Source organism: Nilaparvata lugens, chromosome 9 (assembly GCF_014356525.2).
Source record: "Nilaparvata lugens isolate BPH chromosome 9, ASM1435652v1, whole genome shotgun sequence".
Taxonomy (NCBI): Eukaryota; Metazoa; Arthropoda; class Insecta; order Hemiptera; family Delphacidae; genus Nilaparvata; species Nilaparvata lugens.
Window position 1 is genome coordinate 2,305,208 of NC_052512.1, and position 18,309 is coordinate 2,323,516.

Below are 18,309 nucleotides of genomic sequence, written 5' to 3' on the forward strand. Positions count from 1 at the left end.
TAGAATAATCGTTATGTTGTATTGATTAATGTTTAAAAGTTTGTTGTAATTCGTTAAGTTTTTATTGAAGTTTATAATTATGAATGTTCCGTATTCCGGATTGTAATCCATATAAATGTGACATGGCCCTCTGTACTATTTCAAGTATTCATCGGCTAATAAATATTTCTATTCTATTCTATAGAAATTGAAATAGATTACCGCAGAATTCACTTGAGGTTTTTAATTTGTGTACGAATGCTTTTGCAATTATTTTTGCCAAGATTCGGTCACTATTTAGAAATAAAGTACTATAGTGAGGTCCATGTTATATTGGCAGTGGAGAAAGATAAGAGAACAACGCTGCCGATCCTTGTCTTGTCAATGCCTTCTATAGACGGTAGCTGTTACAGATTTATTGATGTTAATGTAGCTGTTCATTCTCGTTTAAAATTATTTTATGAAGCGAGAAATTATATTTTTCAATAATTTTGGTAATTAATTATTAATTCTACATTCTTGAAAGACGATCTGGCAACAGAGCAAAGCGTGAAAGAGATAGCGCTATTCGCTTTGTTGAATGATAGACAAGGATAGCAATACCATTGTTAATCAAACACCGCATTATAACGTGGACCTCACTATAGAATATTCAATCTCTGTAACTTGCAAAAATTGACGATCTGGCCTCTCGGATGGTAGAGAGGACACGCTGGTCAGAGGGGCTGACAGCTTGTCTATGTCTTATGATAAGTGATTAGAGGTTAAAAAAATGAGCATTGTAATTTTGTATTCCCTTGAAGTCAATTAAAATATTAATTTATTCACTCATCAGAATTACGCAACTTCTAGGAAAATATTAAAAATCAATTACAATATAAACAACTGTAGTTCTCAGTTATTAAAATTGGTTTTCTCTGTTTTCAGCCGGAGATGGGAAAAAAGACAAGAAGGATGAAACGGCTACTCCAGTGAAAATGGAGAAATGAGTACATCCTCTCAACCGATAGGATCTCTGTGATTTATGTACTATTTTAGTTCTTTCTAATCATACGTCCATTGTGACATAGAATTATTCAAAATAAGATCGCTGGTTGTTACAGAAAACTTTGATCATTATTATGCTTATCACAGTCTTGATAAATTATTAATCTGTCTATAAAACTAGATTTCCTAAGGAAATACTATCCCATTCATCAAACTTCAGCTACTCACAGCTTCCACACTCGACACCCTGTACTGAGGAATACTGTACTAATAATAACTATTCTGCAAATCTATGTGTTTTAGTTGATTATTATATGACGTAGTTCAATATTACTATTACATAATTAATCGTTCGTAAAGTATTGATGTGAAAATATTAGTCATGAGTTGATGCTATAGTAGCTTACTCGACCCTCTGTAAAGTGATTATTGTTTGCTCTATGAAAATTAGGTAATTTGTAATCGTTCTCTTTTCATTTTGGACTGATCATTGGATTGTAAGGATGAAGACTATCATTAATATGAAGGATTGTAAGAACACTGAATATTGTAAGGAAATTCTGTACACCGTAGAATTTTTGTTTTTTATAATTTGGGTTTCACTTCCATTAGCTGCTGAGCATTGTGGGAAAGCCGAAAGCAGAAAATGCAGTCTTTTAGTTGAATGAAAACCAATATAATGAGTTTTGAAGCAATTGTTTATTTTAGATGTTTGATTAAATGTTTTTTTTTCAAAACTCTGTTGTTTCAATCTTGACCTCAATATTATATTTAGGTACCTAATAGAAAATTTCTATTGTATTTTGAAGCAACCTTTAAGCCAGGTATCATTATTTATGAACTATTATAATTATACTGTGCTATTCGAGGAATGAGACCAGCATTGCCATCAAAGTCAATAGTCAAAAAATATTCTGTCAATAGGGACTTTCTGCTTTGATTCAATCACATAATGATGTGATTGTAATAAAATCTCGTTGATAGGTTAATCAGCATGAATAAAAATATCCTTTCCCACATAGAGACATGATTAAGATTGATAATTGTAATTCAGTTTTTACGTTAAACGTTTTCACTTAGTCAAACATATAGAACATTCAGGGCCGGTTTCCGAGCTCGGGATTTACCTAAGTTCTAGTCTAGACTAACCGGCTTTAAACTCTGGAGTCAGAAAATTGGCTTTCCGAGTCAGAGCGTTAACGTAGTCGAGGGCTTTTAAAGACCCAGGAGTTTAGAGATCTCGTTAGACTCTGGAGTTTATAATTTCGCTATCTGATTGAATGGCTTATAAGTCCAGAACTTGAATTAGATTCACGCCTCTTTCCGAGTCATGGATTCATCAAAAATCGTCGAGTCCAGAACTTGAAACAGCGTGATTTTAAACCCTCGACTTGGGTAGGGTTTAAAATTGAGTTCTAGACTTTACTAGGTAAACACATCTCAGTTATTGTTTTGGAGTAGATGAATAGCCAATTGAATACCTAATGGAAAGTCATGGAATTCCTAAATTACTTGGATTAGTCCATCTTAATTCATAATTTATAGTTTGCAAGTTTATTTTGGAATAAAGTTCTATCAAAATTATGTGTAAAAAAACTAACCTTATTTTATGACTCTGACATAATCTAAAAATTTTCAGGAAATATACTACAAGGATTGCCTTGGAATTTTATCTTCCAATGTGAATGTTATTAATCAACGTCATTCTCAACATATTAATAATAATTTATAACAATAGATTAATAATAATAAATTATTATTCCAGTTTTTCTTTTTAACAAATACGTTTACTAGTAGGGCCTAGTCCAATCACCCAGTGGCGTATCCAGGGGGGGATATGGGGGATTTATCCCCCCCCCGAAATAGAACCTAAATTTTATTGTGGCTGGAACAGCCAACATCTAATGCCATATCTTATTTATATTTTACTATGTAAGTCGAGGAATATAATAAGGGATGAGAGAATAGCACTGATAATAATTATGAGCTATTTTCTTATACATATACATACTCATACCTATAATTGAATAAAATTAAAATAAAATCTAGGTATCACCAGCAAAAATATAGATTGGTTGAGTGCGTACGGACTAGATAGTAGGAGATAATATAGCTTATACTGCTTCTAGTTGATTATAGTTTATTCAGTTTCGTGCACATTCTTGAACAAAGCTCCAGCAGCTCTAGAGAGTACCCCGAAAAATTTCACAGTTATGATTACTGGACATAGTTTCTACCGTGAACAGGTGGGGGGGACACATTCCCCTAATAAATAGGTACCTTATTTCAAAAAAATTTTTGGGCATTTAAGTAAAAATCATGAAAATTTGGAAAAATTGTTAAGTTGAAAGTAAGCCTATAAAGCCTAGTGCTTTATTGGAGCCAAAATTGAAAAATTCTAGCTTGTTTTTTTTATTACCTCTTGGGGACCCCAGGATGGAGTATAAGACAAGTCAATATACCATATAATATGCATTTGTAATATACTAACCTTATTTTATGACTCTGACATAATCTAAAAATTTTCAGGAAATATACTACAAGGATTGCCTTGGAATTTTATCTTCCAATGTGAATGTTATTAATCAACGTCATTCTCAACATATTAATAATAATTTATAACAATAGATTAATAATAATAAATTATTATTCCAGTTTTTCTTTTTAACAAATACGTTTACTAGTAGGGCCTAGTCCAATCACCCAGTGGCGTATCCAGGGGGGGATATGGGGGATTTATCCCCCCCCCGAAATAGAACCTAAATTTTATTGTGGCTGGAACAGCCAACATCTAATGCCATATCTTATTTATATTTTACTATGTAAGTCGAGGAATATAATAAGGGATGAGAGAATAGCACTGATAATAATTATGAGCTATTTTCTTATACATATACATACTCATACCTATAATTGAATAAAATTAAAATAAAATCTAGGTATCACCAGCAAAAATATAGATTGGTTGAGTGCGTACGGACTAGATAGTAGGAGATAATATAGCTTATACTGCTTCTAGTTGATTATAGTTTATTCAGTTTCGTGCACATTCTTGAACAAAGCTCCAGCAGCTCTAGAGAGTACCCCGAAAAATTTCACAGTTATGATTACTGGACATAGTTTCTACCGTGAACAGGTGGGGGGGACACATTCCCCTAATAAATAGGTACCTTATTTCAAAAAAATTTTTGGGCATTTAAGTAAAAATCATGAAAATTTGGAAAAATTGTTAAGTTGAAAGTAAGCCTATAAAGCCTAGTGCTTTATTGGAGCCAAAATTGAAAAATTCTAGCTTGTTTTTTTTATTACCTCTTGGGGACCCCAGGATGGAGTATAAGACAAGTCAATATACCATATAATATGCATTTGTAATATACTAACAGGGTACCCGTGCTTCGCTACGGGAATTAAATGATCAGATTATTTTTGTAAAATATTTATAACCTGAATTCTACCAAAGCCCTTATAATCGTTTTGAGATCCATACAAACAAAAATTGCTTGCTGAATATAACTTGAATAATAAATTAATAATTGTCTCGTCACTGTCATAAAATTTTGTATCCGAAAAGGTGCTCTCCCTCGATGAAAATGTTATTATATATAGCACCGTTTCAAGTTTCATTCAAATACATTTCTATAATACTCAGTTACCCAAAAATCGTTGTCAGTAAGTGTGATGATTAGTTGCGTTGCTATCACCTCAGTTTGAACAACACATTCAACTCTGTTGAAATATACATTCAACTGCGTATTTTAAAAAGCAATCAAAAGTTAGCGATGCCTTATGGTGTCACCCAGTTGCTCTTATGCACTCATCTTGACATCAGCGAATATTTGTATTTAATCATGCAATGTTTTCAAATTATATTGCTAAATGTTATAACCACAGCTAATAATTTTCTCTCTAGTTTTCAACAAACGATGGAAATTTCTGTCTCAGTAAGCTGCCACTTGGATGATAAATTTTTCCTCTCAAGTTATCTCAGATATGAGACTGAGCTCAAATTTTTGTATCACGGACCTACTATTTGCTAGGAGCATCTTATGATCTGCCCTCTATCGGTAATAAATAAATAAATTAGGCCACAGCTTGGCATGGAAATCATTGAGTCTAATCATTTGAATTATTAATTGATGTGTTGGAAGTGCTCTGTAGAATAGTAGACTAATTGCAGCGAATTTTATCCATTGGCAATTAATATTTCTCGTTGACAGTTATTAAATTAGCAGTGATCATGTTATTTTTGCTTTTGCTTGATGCAATTGAAAATAGAATTCAAATCAAGTTTATTTGGAATTGTTTGACTCTGGTATCCATGGATCTCTTGCTTATTCTGGAATTTCTGGCATAGCCTACTGTATCGCTTGAGCTGGTTTACACCGAAGTTATTGACAAAATGTTGATAACTTAATCCTTATGGATTCTATTAGATTTAATGATTCTTAGCTTTAGTGTAAACGCAGCTTTACTCTTCCTTTCACTTATTCAGAAGTGTAAAAGCAGCCAATCCAATGATTCTTTCTTCCATGGAAGTCCATTTATAATATATAAGAGTCCATTCATAATAATTAGTCTAACATTTAATGTGGCTGATTTCTCATGTCCTAATCTTTACTAGGTACCATAAATATTAAAGTAGGAATTTTTAAGTGGACATTTTAATGTTAATTTGAATGATTCTGAATAGAGTTTATTCAATCACTTTGATTATTGACTACCATTATATGATTTCTTTCTTTAATCTTAGCTTGAAACCAAAAGCTTACGGATGAAGATTTTAATGTAAATTAACATATAACTTAATTTAATTTCTATCTAAATTAAGAACTTGAGTATTTACATGTGATTCATTAATATAAATATCAATAGATTTGTCTTGAGTCATGTAATGACATCAATATCAGTGACCGAGCTTCGTTCTGGAGTACAATGACATAAAATATTTATTACAAACGAAGAAATTATAATATCATTCATAGTTCATACAGAAATGTTCTATCTAATCACAGTAGATTGAGATTAATTCCCAGAGGAATGCAAAAATTCCTCTCATAAAGGCCCGGTTGCACAAAAGCCGGTTGAATTTTAATCTTGATTAATTTCACGTGAATCAAATCAGAGAAGACCATTTCAGAAAGATGGATCTACTGGAATTTATCAGGATTGATAATAATCCGGCTTTTTTGCAACCGGCACTAAGTACCTGATTGAATGATTACAAAAGTTCAAGCTGAAGAAATTAGTCGCATTTCTATCACCTCACAATAAACACTACCATATATGTTTTGAAAGATCGATTTTAAATTTATTTTGCTATCATCCGGTCACTTTCTACTGTACCTATTCTTCCAGATGTTCCATGAACACTGCAATGTATTAAAATAAGTTCGCTAAATTTGGTAACTCAACTACAGCTATTACAATCTTTTTCACTTGCTCACACTTTCTTTCTCACGTTTTCAACAGAGTATGGAAACCCTGTTCCAAAATATTTTTTTATCGCAAACGTACTCTATTTCTGATTTAATAAAAAAATGTTAGAGGCGTTTTCGAGATCCGTCAGACATACTTACATATCCGCAAACACACATATTTAAACAGAAATTGTTCGCTTAGTATAATTGACTCTATTGATTATGATTTCATTTAATGAGAGCTTATTTCACATAATAATAACAACGGGTATACAAAGCGCAAAATGTCAAACATGATTGAAATCGAAACTAATAACAGCTGGCATAAAAAGCAAAAATGGCAATCATAATTTTGAAATCGGAACAGTAGCTATCATCTGATCTAATGTAAACAAATTATAGTAATAAGATTCACATCAATGTGTCAGCATTATTTGAATGGGGGAGCATTGATGCTGTTAATGAGGTATACTGACAGTTTCAAGTGAATATCAACGAACTGTTATGCATATTCTCCAATATTTTTATTGAAAGCTACCTTCTATTTTCTTTGGTAACACAACTAATGTTTGGAATAATTGATTCATGGGAAAAGCGCCTAACTTCTATGGAAGATATTTTTACATTAGGAAAAGCAACAACAGCTATTTGGCCGTTTTAATAAATAACCCCTTTCTTTCGTCAAGTTAAATTCTGGCCGAATTTCCTCATTCTTTGCACACAGATTCCACAACGGACACTTCTGAAGTTTTAAAAATACCCTCCTAATCATACTGAATAATAAAAATTTCATCAAAATTGTTTAAGTTGTTCACGAGATCTGTCAGATATACAAACAAAATTAGTCTTGATAGAATAGGATCAATTATTATTGATAGAACTCCCGTCATAAAAGTTTGTTTTATGAAACATAAAAATTATTTATACTCCCAGGAATAGAAATAAAAATATTTTTTCTTATATTCATATTCTAATATTTATAAATCTGATTACCCTTTTTGAAATTATTCAACACGACAATTTTCGGCTATAAATAATGCCATTATCAAGTGATTGGAAAATAAATAATAATATAATATTCTCAGGAATAGCTCTGATTGAAGTAGCAGTGCCCAATCACTTTTTCCGCGATAATAGTACTTTACATAACAAGTCCGGTAACGATAATTTACCGCATAAGTATGATTGTTTCTGCCCGAAACGTAGTTGAGGGCAGAATTATCATGCGAATGCGGTAATTACATTACCGTACAAGTTATGTACAATATTTTTTGTCATACTTACTCAATTGCAGCTGTTTTTCATGCATTAGATCAAGCCGGTAAACAGCTGTTTGCAGAACGGAATAAGAAAACATGTGATTTTCATTACAGCATACTATACTGTAAAGAGATCATTTCTGTTCTCTTCACAGTCGAGTATGCTAGGACTCTACTGAGTCCTAATAACTTCTGAGTAATTAATATACTAACTCAATAGTACTTTATGTAACAAGTCCGGTAACGATAATTTACCGCATAAGTATGATTGTTTCTGTCTGAAACGTAGTTGAGGGCAGAATTATCATACGAATGCGGTAAATACACCGTGCAAGTTACGTACCGTACAATATTTTTTTTGCATACTTATCTGAGAAATAATAATGTTGCTGAGAAACAGAAACCATTACCTGCTGCTGCTCGAGCTACTGCATTATATAAACATGACCTAGCCTGTATAGCGCCTAGTTCATAACAGACATGTCTTCGAGCTCAAATAGAATAATAAAGGCCTAAAATATAAGATTTCAGATGAGTTCTTATAACTTATGAAACTCCTTAAATGAGTTAATTATTTGAGTTATAATCTCTATACTCTTGACACGTGAAGCAGTTCTAAAGCCAGAAGAAGTAAACGCGAATAGAATGACTCACACCACGAAGTTCGTCCTAATGATAGGTACTGTTGCAACAGATAGGCACCTCTTATAATAGTACATTTAATACGCAATAGACTAGAGCCATTATTGTAAGTGAGTTAGCGAAATAAATTATTTTCTCTCTCTATTATGAACGGCCATGACTTCGAGTTTCCCATGATAGATATTTAAAAATTGTGGCTCCGAGTCGTCGAGGAATGTAGATTATGGAATTATCTCTAAAACTTAGCCTTCTTGTCGCGACATAAAGTGCGATAAGTTGGAAAACAGCAAGCATTGAAATTATAACAAACTACTGATTTTGCAGTTACTATTTGGTCCAAAGGCTCTAGAAGCCACGCGACGATTGGTCAAATTGATTCCTTTCGCCCAATGGGAGACCTGTTTCTAAATACAGTAGTGGGGGGATTCCCCAACCGCGAGACCAGATTACGTTTCGGAGGACACTTTGCTAGGAGCACTACGAGAGTAAAGATGTAGTCATTATGTTTCCCCCATTTGGGCAGGTTTACAAGTATTTAATTAGTTAATGTAGGAGCTAGTTTTATTTTTATTAATGTTTAAATTTTCTAGTAGTGCCATGTCCTGAAAGGTTTAATTGTGTTTCTTCATCATGTACGAATAATATTGTTTCTTCAAATAACCGCTAAGGTACGTAAACTAAGGTTAAAATATAATTTAGGGAAATTAATTAAGTGAAACTTCAATCAAAAGATTTTATCAACAAAGCCTGTTATTTTTCAAGTTAATAATATTGATTGAGAATAATCCTTTTGATTTTATTAGTGATGGAAGATAGTTATAAATTTTTTCTAAAGAAGTATAGAAAGTTTTCAGTTACGTTACATTTGAGTTATTGTTTCTGGAGATATATTATCGTAGAGTATTGCTGAAAGTCAGGAAGATAGCCTTTAAATTGGAATGAAATTTTAAGATTATGTTCATATTGAGTTTATGACATTTTATAATTTTATATTTTTCAGACTCTGTTTTCTTATGTCATTAAGGCTTTCGAATAATTTAGTAAATTTTTAAGATAGAAATCTTAATAGACAAAGAAGAAAGTTTTTCTTTTCCATGAAATTAATATTAAAAATGTTGGCTAGCGCACAAGTTTCCAATAATACTAGTCGAGCTACTATATAAAAAATTATATTTGATTTTGCAAACCAAACGAAAAATATCATAAAAGTTAACATCATAATTAATGAAGTATTCATTTTTCTAAAAGCATTATATTAATTTATTACGAGTGTTTTCATAAAGTTGCATTGTATATTAATGGCACTCTGGCAAGTAAATCCGTTTTAATTCAATTTTGAGAATGAAATCAGAGAAGACCATTTCAGAAAGATGGATCTACTGGAATTTATCAGGATTGATAATAATCCGGCTTTTTTGCAACCGGCACTAAGTACCTGATTGAATGATTACAAAAGTTCAAGCTGAAGAAATTAGTCGCATTTCTATCACCTCACAATAAACACTACCATATATGTTTTGAAAGATCGATTTTAAATTTATTTTGCTATCATCCGGTCACTTTCTACTGTACCTATTCTTCCAGATGTTCCATGAACACTGCAATGTATTAAAATAAGTTCGCTAAATTTGGTAACTCAACTACAGCTATTACAATCTTTTTCACTTGCTCACACTTTCTTTCTCACGTTTTCAACAGAGTATGGAAACCCTGTTCCAAAATATTTTTTTTTATCGCAAACGTACTCTATTTCTGATTTAATAAAAAAATGTTAGAGGCGTTTTCGAGATCCGTCAGACATACTTACATATCCGCAAACACACATATTTAAACAGAAATTGTTCGCTTAGTATAATTGACTCTATTGATTATGATTTCATTTAATGAGAGCTTATTTCACATAATAATAACAACGGGTATACAAAGCGCAAAATGTCAAACATGATTGAAATCGAAACTAATAACAGCTGGCATAAAAAGCAAAAATGGCAATCATAATTTTGAAATCGGAACAGTAGCTATCATCTGATCTAATGTAAACAAATTATAGTAATAAGATTCACATCAATGTGTCAGCATTATTTGAATGGGGGAGCATTGATGCTGTTAATGAGGTATACTGACAGTTTCAAGTGAATATCAACGAACTGTTATGCATATTCTCCAATATTTTTATTGAAAGCTACCTTCTATTTTCTTTGGTAACACAACTAATGTTTGGAAATAATTGATTCATGGGAAAAGCGCCTAACTTCTATGGAAGATATTTTTACATTAGGAAAAGCAACAACAGCTATTTGGCCGTTTTAATAAATAACCCCTTTCTTTCGTCAAGTTAAATTCTGGCCGAATTTCCTCATTCTTTGCACACAGATTCCACAACGGACACTTCTGAAGTTTTAAAAATACCCTCCTAATCATACTGAATAATAAAAATTTCATCAAAATTGTTTAAGTTGTTCACGAGATCTGTCAGATATACAAACAAAATTAGTCTTGATAGAATAGGATCAATTATTATTGATAGAACTCCCGTCATAAAAGTTTGTTTTATGAAACATAAAAATTATTTATACTCCCAGGAATAGAAATAAAAATATTTTTTCTTATATTCATATTCTAATATTTATAAATCTGATTACCCTTTTTGAAATTATTCAACACGACATTTTTCGGTTATAATAATGCCATTATCAAGTGATTGGAAAATAAATAATAATATAATATTCTCAGGAATAGCTCTGATTGAAGTAGCAGTGCCCAATCACTTTTTCCGCGATAATAGTACTTTACATAACAAGTCCGGTAACGATAATTTACCGCATAAGTATGATTGTTTCTGCCCGAAACGTAGTTGAGGGCAGAATTATCATGCGAATGCGGTAATTACATTACCGTACAAGTTATGTACAATATTTTTTGTCATACTTACTCAATTGCAGCTGTTTTTCATGCATTAGATCAAGCCGGTAAACAGCTGTTTGCAGAACGGAATAAGAAAACATGTGATTTTCATTACAGCATACTATACTGTAAAGAGATCATTTCTGTTCTCTTCACAGTCGAGTATGCTAGGACTCTACTGAGTCCTAATAACTTCTGAGTAATTAATATACTAACTCAATAGTACTTTATGTAACAAGTCCGGTAACGATAATTTACCGCATAAGTATGATTGTTTCTGTCTGAAACGTAGTTGAGGGCAGAATTATCATACGAATGCGGTAAATACACCGTGCAAGTTACGTACCGTACAATATTTTTTTTGCATACTTATCTGAGAAATAATAATGTTGCTGAGAAACAGAAACCATTACCTGCTGCTGCTCGAGCTACTGCATTATATAAACATGACCTAGCCTGTATAGCGCCTAGTTCATAACAGACATGTCTTCGAGCTCAAATAGAATAATAAAGGCCTAAAATATAAGATTTCAGATGAGTTCTTATAACTTATGAAACTCCTTAAATGAGTTAATTATTTGAGTTAGTAGCCTATATTAATTACTCAGATGTTATTGGGACTCAGTAGAGTCCTAACATACTCGACTGTAAAGAAATCATATAATGGTCTCTATTGTCTCATACAGTATAGTATGCTGTAATGAAAATTTCTTTTTCTTCAAACAGCTGTTTAACGGCTTAATTTAATGCATGGAAAACAGCTGCAATTTAGTAAAATAATTAAAGAACTCATTTAAGGAGTTTCAAGTTATAAGAGCTCATCTGAAATCTTATAATTTAGGCCTTTATTTTTTTATTTGAGCTCAAAGGATCTGTCTGTTATGAACTAGGCGCTACGGGCTAGGTCATGTTTATAGAATGCAATACCGTGTAGCTCGAGCAGCAGCAGGTAATAATTGTTTCTGTTTCTCAGCAATATTATTCTTTCTCAGATAAGTATGGCAAAAATGCATTTTGATCTTCAACTTGGTGCCAATCTAACATCAATATATATGGTTAGCTACATGTCTTTTGAAATACTTCTGATAAAATTTCAAAATCTAGTGAGGATGTGAAAATTGTCCCCCTCTACCCACTCCAATAAAAATAATACTTTCAATTCTAATACCATTTGAAAGTTACAGAAGATTTTAAAAATGGCGATTTCAGTTTTTACATTTTTTCGTGATTTTACTGTTGATCAAGAGTTTCTAAAACGAGTCTAATACATCATAGGAACTCACGATTGATTCCAAATTGTAGATAAATTCATTCTCTATACGAGCTCAGTTGCCTAAAATCCATCTTGAATCACTTTCCCATCATAGAACTGCCAAAACCGTTGATATGATGAAAATATTTACAATTTCCGGTTTTTTTTTTCAACAATCAAATCTCATTCTACGAAAATATTTTTCCATAAATCGTTTACAGCAGGTGAGAGAGGAAATAATATTGTAGGCCTACATTTCAAGATCAAGTAATGATTTTTATAATAAGGGGTTACCGAGATACATAGCTTTGAATATAGAAATTGGCCATTTTTTGTGTATTGGAATATGGGCTTTAGTACACTCAACAATAAATCTTCCACTTTTCGACCGAATTTGACTTATGATGCATGATTTTTGACCGCCTTGACAAGCCGAGAAGAATGAAGTGTAGCACGATGAAATCTGAGCATTGTGTCAGAAGTTATAAGTGTTTGAAATTTTGATCCTTTAGGTGTCCTTAAGCGTGCCTCTCAACTAGGAAATACTTAAATGAAGTGCATCTATTGGGTGATTCTCATAGAACATAATCTTATGAACTTGTGTCAGTGTGCGAAATATCAATATGTGAAGACTATGTAGTTGGTGATAATGGTTGAAGCTGAAAATTAGGTATTTTACACAATACAACGAACATTGTTGTCAGGTGTACCTGGAAATCTATATGAGATAGAGCGCTCTACCTGATCTCAGATTGTAGAGCACGGAAATACGCCCAGAGGGATTTTGAACTATACATCTAAATGGTAACAAACGGAAGATATTGTTGATCAAAAACTAAAATTAATCAAAATTGATTTTTTTCTTCAAATTTTACTCATTTTTGAAAAATCATAACTCAGTACTCATTGAAGATAGAGAGTTCCGAATGATCTCATTTTATTCATAATTTTATATTATAGAAAAATATTAAGAAAATAAATCTGTATCAGCTACCGTTTATAGAAGGCATTAGCAGAGATTCGGCAACGTTGTTCTTCTATCTTTTTCCACTGTCATTATAAGGTGGACCTCACTATAGTATAATAATTGACCACTTTGTTTTTTATTGCAAAATTTTATCATTTTTTTTAAAAGCCTTAAATTCAAAATTTTGAATAAGACAAGTTGAAAGATTTGAAAACAAGCAAACTTACTCACGACTAGAGTCAAACGTTTCGAGTCGCGGTAGTGTGACTAGTGCCACAAAGTAGAAGATTCTTCTTCTACTGGAATAACAAACATAAGCTGGAATAACAATCGGCACAGCTTGTTGCACTGTTGTAGTCCTATATTCTGTCGCCGTCTCAGTTTGTTACACAAGTTTGAACACCTGTTCAATGACTCTTTCTCATTCTCTCCATCATTCTCTTTCACTCGCAAGTCTCAAGTACTCATTTGTATGCCCTGCCCTGCTTGCTTCTGTGTTCTGTTGTAGCAACGGCTACAATCCTACAAAAAATCGTTAGTACTTATCGAAACGTGAAAGGTACATATTACAAAATTACTAAAGGAAGTGAGCTGTTTCTAAAAATAATAGCCAACTATTAATTTCTTATCCTAAATTATTAAGAGCCTCAATTCTTCTTCATCAGGTAATACGCTTTAATGTAATGTAATCATTATTATAACTACAAATTACAAGTAGGCTAAATGTCAGGTAGTATAATGACAGTTTGCTTTTTTATTCATTGTATTTTGGGTTTTTTTTCAATTTATAATTTGTTACGGTACTCAATAAATATCAATTAGTCCGAGTTTTTCAACAGACATCTTATTCAATAACCGCAACAGCCTACGTTATTGTCTTAAAATTAACTTGTTACAGTATTTATTTACTTATTGATAGATAGGCTACAATATCATTCTTAACAATGAATGAATGAATGGGAAATGAACAGGAGGCATTGATAGAGCCCAACATTTTTCTTTCTCAAATTTGGATAGAAATTGTCCAAAAATAGGTTATGTTTATCACTTCATAAGAAGATTGTCCAATATTATTGGTTTCGGTATTGAATTACCTATCTAAGTGATTTTACCTCATTTGTTATGCAGGCTACTCTTCAAGAGTTCTATTTTATTGACAAGTTAATTATAGGCTAATATTTGGTTGTTATTGCTAAATCTTAATAGGCCTATGTAGGCATAATAAATGTTAATAGGTCAAGTTTGTGCAAGCGTTACAATATACAGTCTGTGCAAACCTTGTATTTGTGCAAATCTTATAGAGATTTTACAGAATCAAGAAAGCCTGGTTGCTAATAGTGTGAGAGAAAGAGCTGAAAAGAGCGCAAATTAGGTTTTTTTGAAAGAATCTGCTTAAAAACGGCAGCAATGTGCTCCTATTGTTATATTGAAATACCATTGTTCATAAAGCCCTGTGCTGCAAACTAAGTGTGTGATCACATTGAGTGCGTACGGTATATGAAAAATTCAAGTCAAATCATGCCTGAGTTGGAAAACAAAATTTGATAATTGCCATTGAACGCGTTATGGGTGTGAGTTCTAACATGCATGAGTAGCTCTATCACACTGTGGGGATTTTCTCAGTGTTACATGTGAGTGTTCTTGTATTGAAATGGTCACTTCCTACAAGTATTTGGGCGTTTTTTTTCGACCATAGGATGAGGTGGTCTGCTCACATTGAATACATAAAAAAAAGACTTAGAAAATATATATATGCATTTAGAATGATGAGCGATGTACTAGATAAGAGAGAGATTAGAATGGCATACTTTGCATATGTCCAGTCCCTTTTGGAGTTTGGTATAGTTGCATGGGGTGGTGCTTGCAAGACGGTACTTCAGCCACTCTTTATTGTCCAGAAAGCCATTTTGAAAGTAGCTCTAAAAAAAAATCCTCGTTTCTCAACTAACATTCTCTTTGAGGAGAGTGAGGTCCTGACTGTAAGACAGCTCTTCATTAAAAACATTTTAATACATTTATTCTCCAACATGAATATTCTTGGGCCCATTACACATATGCATCAAACGCGGTATGCTGTTAACACTGGTATTACAGCTATACCCCTCCAGAGATCCCTTACACAAACAAATTCCTTCTATATTTCACATATTCTGTACCGTAACTTGGCTCGTCACTTCCCACACCACATAGTATTTCAGGGCGTCTCAAAATCATTATTTAAATTGAAATTGAAGAAATTTTTAATACAGCTGGGAGTGGACAATTCAGAAAACATCATCACAACAAATTATACCTACCTTAATTGATAAATTCGCTGGTGGTGACAACCTGACTACTGTTCTTGGAATCTGTATGCATCATTACAATAATTAACCTTTTTATTATTTTTTTTTGAGCTATCCAATAATCCTCTGTACGTAATAATAATATTAAATAGGATTCTGAATGCAGCAAAATTAGTCTTTCCTTTTCTCTCTAACAATCTTATAATATGCAACTCTGGTTTGCGCACAGGCATTTTTTGCCCATGCAGACCATTTTCTAAAGATTTACTTGGCTTACTGTATTCATGAGGTTGATTTTGTTCTTTGTTTGTTTTATATTGATAATGAGTACATAAGATTATTACTTTGTATGTAAAGTGCATTTTTTTGAAATAAATATCTTTTGTCTGTCTTGTCTGACTGAACACACCCGCAAGTGCAATCGTTCTCTGTGAGTGCTCTTACTGCTCCTTCCAGATTTTGTGCCGGTTGCACAACAGCCGGTTAAATTTCAACCGTGATTAATTCTACGAGAACCAATAAGATTAGCCGTCTTTTCAAAAACACCTTCTCTGATGAGAAGATATCTAAGGTATCTATGAGTTCTCGTGAAATTAATCACGGTTAAAATTTAACCGGCTGTTGTGCAACCGGGTCTTTGTTTCTCACCTCCAATCTTGGTCTTGCATAACCAAGCGTGCACTTGAATATAATATAGGCTAGGCAGCTAATGTGATCCCACACTAAGCATGTGATCACATTGAAAGCTTATATTTGCAAGTGCAAGTCGAGCCATGCATGAGCCAAAATCAAAATTTGAAAAGTGCCATTGAACTACGTTGTAACAATTGCATGTAGCTGCTTACACTGAACGTACCAGCAAGTACAAGCGTTCAGTGTAAGTGTTCCTATTTCTCTTCCCAGATTTTGTTTCTCATCTGCAAGCTTGATCATGTACAAACAAACGTGCACTTGCATATACACGCATTCAATGATGTGATCACACACTAAGGATTGTACGGACTACAGAATCACTATAGGAGCCTACCTAAAAAGTTATCTTTCATTACTGAATCAGTCCAGAGAGATCATTATCATAGAAGTAAGCAAGCAAAATAAATTTAGACCATATTATGTGATCACATAAAATGGGTATCAATTGGTAACAGCCAAATCACAGTTACAGTTATGGTCTATTAAGAAGGTTCCTAATTTTTTTGTGCGGACTGCGGTTGTGGGAGGAAGTTGAAAAAATAAGCCAACAATGCGCATGACTCATTTCTGTATTCTCAATAATATAAAATTACGACGTGCCAGGCGTTTGTCTTAGATACCTAGCATAATCAGGTTGATAAAATGTTTTTTTCTATGCATAGTAGCGTCGTGATGCTGTCAAAAGGGGTAAATCGGTCAAATCAAGTCAGTGACCATATCAAACATGAATAGAAAACATTCACATGAATAATAATAATCCAAGTCAGGTCAAATTATAAAAATACAGTATATCACATTAATTAAAATGAATGAAACAGACTTGAATAGTATACAAACCTCTCAAAGCTACTGAGGCAATTTCATCTAAAAAGTTGATGGAGTATCTCGTACATTTAGAGGCAGTTTTTTAAAAATTTACATCACTAAAAAGCCAGTAGGCCTGAGTCTTCAAGTCTGCATCTAGGTACATCAATATAATGACTAAAATTATTTAGTTGCAACAAAAAATCTGTGAGGTGCACCTCTTTCATTAACTAAAACTTCTACTTTTGGTGAAACTGGCTTTCTTAACTGTAAAATCTCTACATTAGGCTTATTTGCAATTATTAGTTGAATAACATTTTAATCTACTGGCACTGTTGTTTGATTATATTTCCTTCAACTTTTCTATCACTTCTTCCGATTCCATGGCTGGTACTTGGTTTATAAAATTGCATTCGTGTCAATTTATTTTCTAGATAATCATGTAGTTTATGTGTTTTTTCAGATTGATATCTGTTGTTATAAATGTCGACCACGTGGACAGAAGCTGAGGCATGGTTAATTTACATGCTTCTGCCCAAAGACAATCTGCCTTGTGAGTTTAACTTTTCAAAAGATATAAGTAACAGAGTGTTATAAAATTGATATAGCAATTTTAAATCTATATAATATATGTGTCACAAAACGTAGGCTATTGTTAGGTTAGGTTAGATGTCAAGTGAAAAAGCAACTTCGTTTGTTGGCTGGCATATACGAGCTACGTGCAATATTTACGCCAGAGGCGGATCCGGCTGTAAATCAGCTTAGCCAGGGAAAGTAGAGACGGCTAGTTACTGGTAGCTGGAGCTTTTCATTACGTGACTTTTCATCAATTTCCATCCAGACCGATTCTTTCTTGATAGAAATTCATAAAAAATTTAATGATAATCATTGGCCGTCTCTACTCTTTGCGACTATGACGAGGCTTGATATGCATGGCCTCATGAACGTCATGTAATTTTTTTAAATATTAGTCATATTAAACGGTTCTTGAAAAGATGTTCCAGCTGCTTTTTCACATAATTCACATACAGAGTGAGTCATATGTATAGGTACGCTTCAATAAATTGTAAATCATTTTAAAGGCCTTATCAAAACAAGAAAGCTGACATCAATAAAAATG

The 18,309-nt window shown here is 32.8% G+C and overlaps 2 protein-coding genes across 3 annotated transcripts in view; both read left to right on the forward strand.

Moving 5' to 3' along the window:
• LOC111059859 (zinc finger RNA-binding protein) overlaps positions 1-1,698 on the forward strand; it is a 90,645-nt gene extending 88,947 nt beyond the window's left edge. The window contains exon 20 of the mRNA XM_039435754.1: positions 907-1,698. Within this exon, the coding sequence (XP_039291688.1) occupies positions 907-968 (62 nt within the window). The 3' untranslated portion in view covers positions 969-1,698. The remainder of the gene's footprint in view (positions 1-906) is intronic.
• A 12,149-nt stretch (positions 1,699-13,847) lies between these two features.
• The window catches only part of LOC111059985 (tumor necrosis factor alpha-induced protein 8-like protein), a 34,596-nt gene continuing 30,134 nt past the window's right edge, over positions 13,848-18,309 (forward strand). For both annotated transcript variants that reach the window (XM_039435388.1, XM_039435390.1), the window contains exons 1-2: positions 13,848-14,072; positions 17,653-17,742. The gene's annotated coding sequence lies outside the window, so the exon portion shown is untranslated. The remainder of the gene's footprint in view (positions 14,073-17,652; positions 17,743-18,309) is intronic.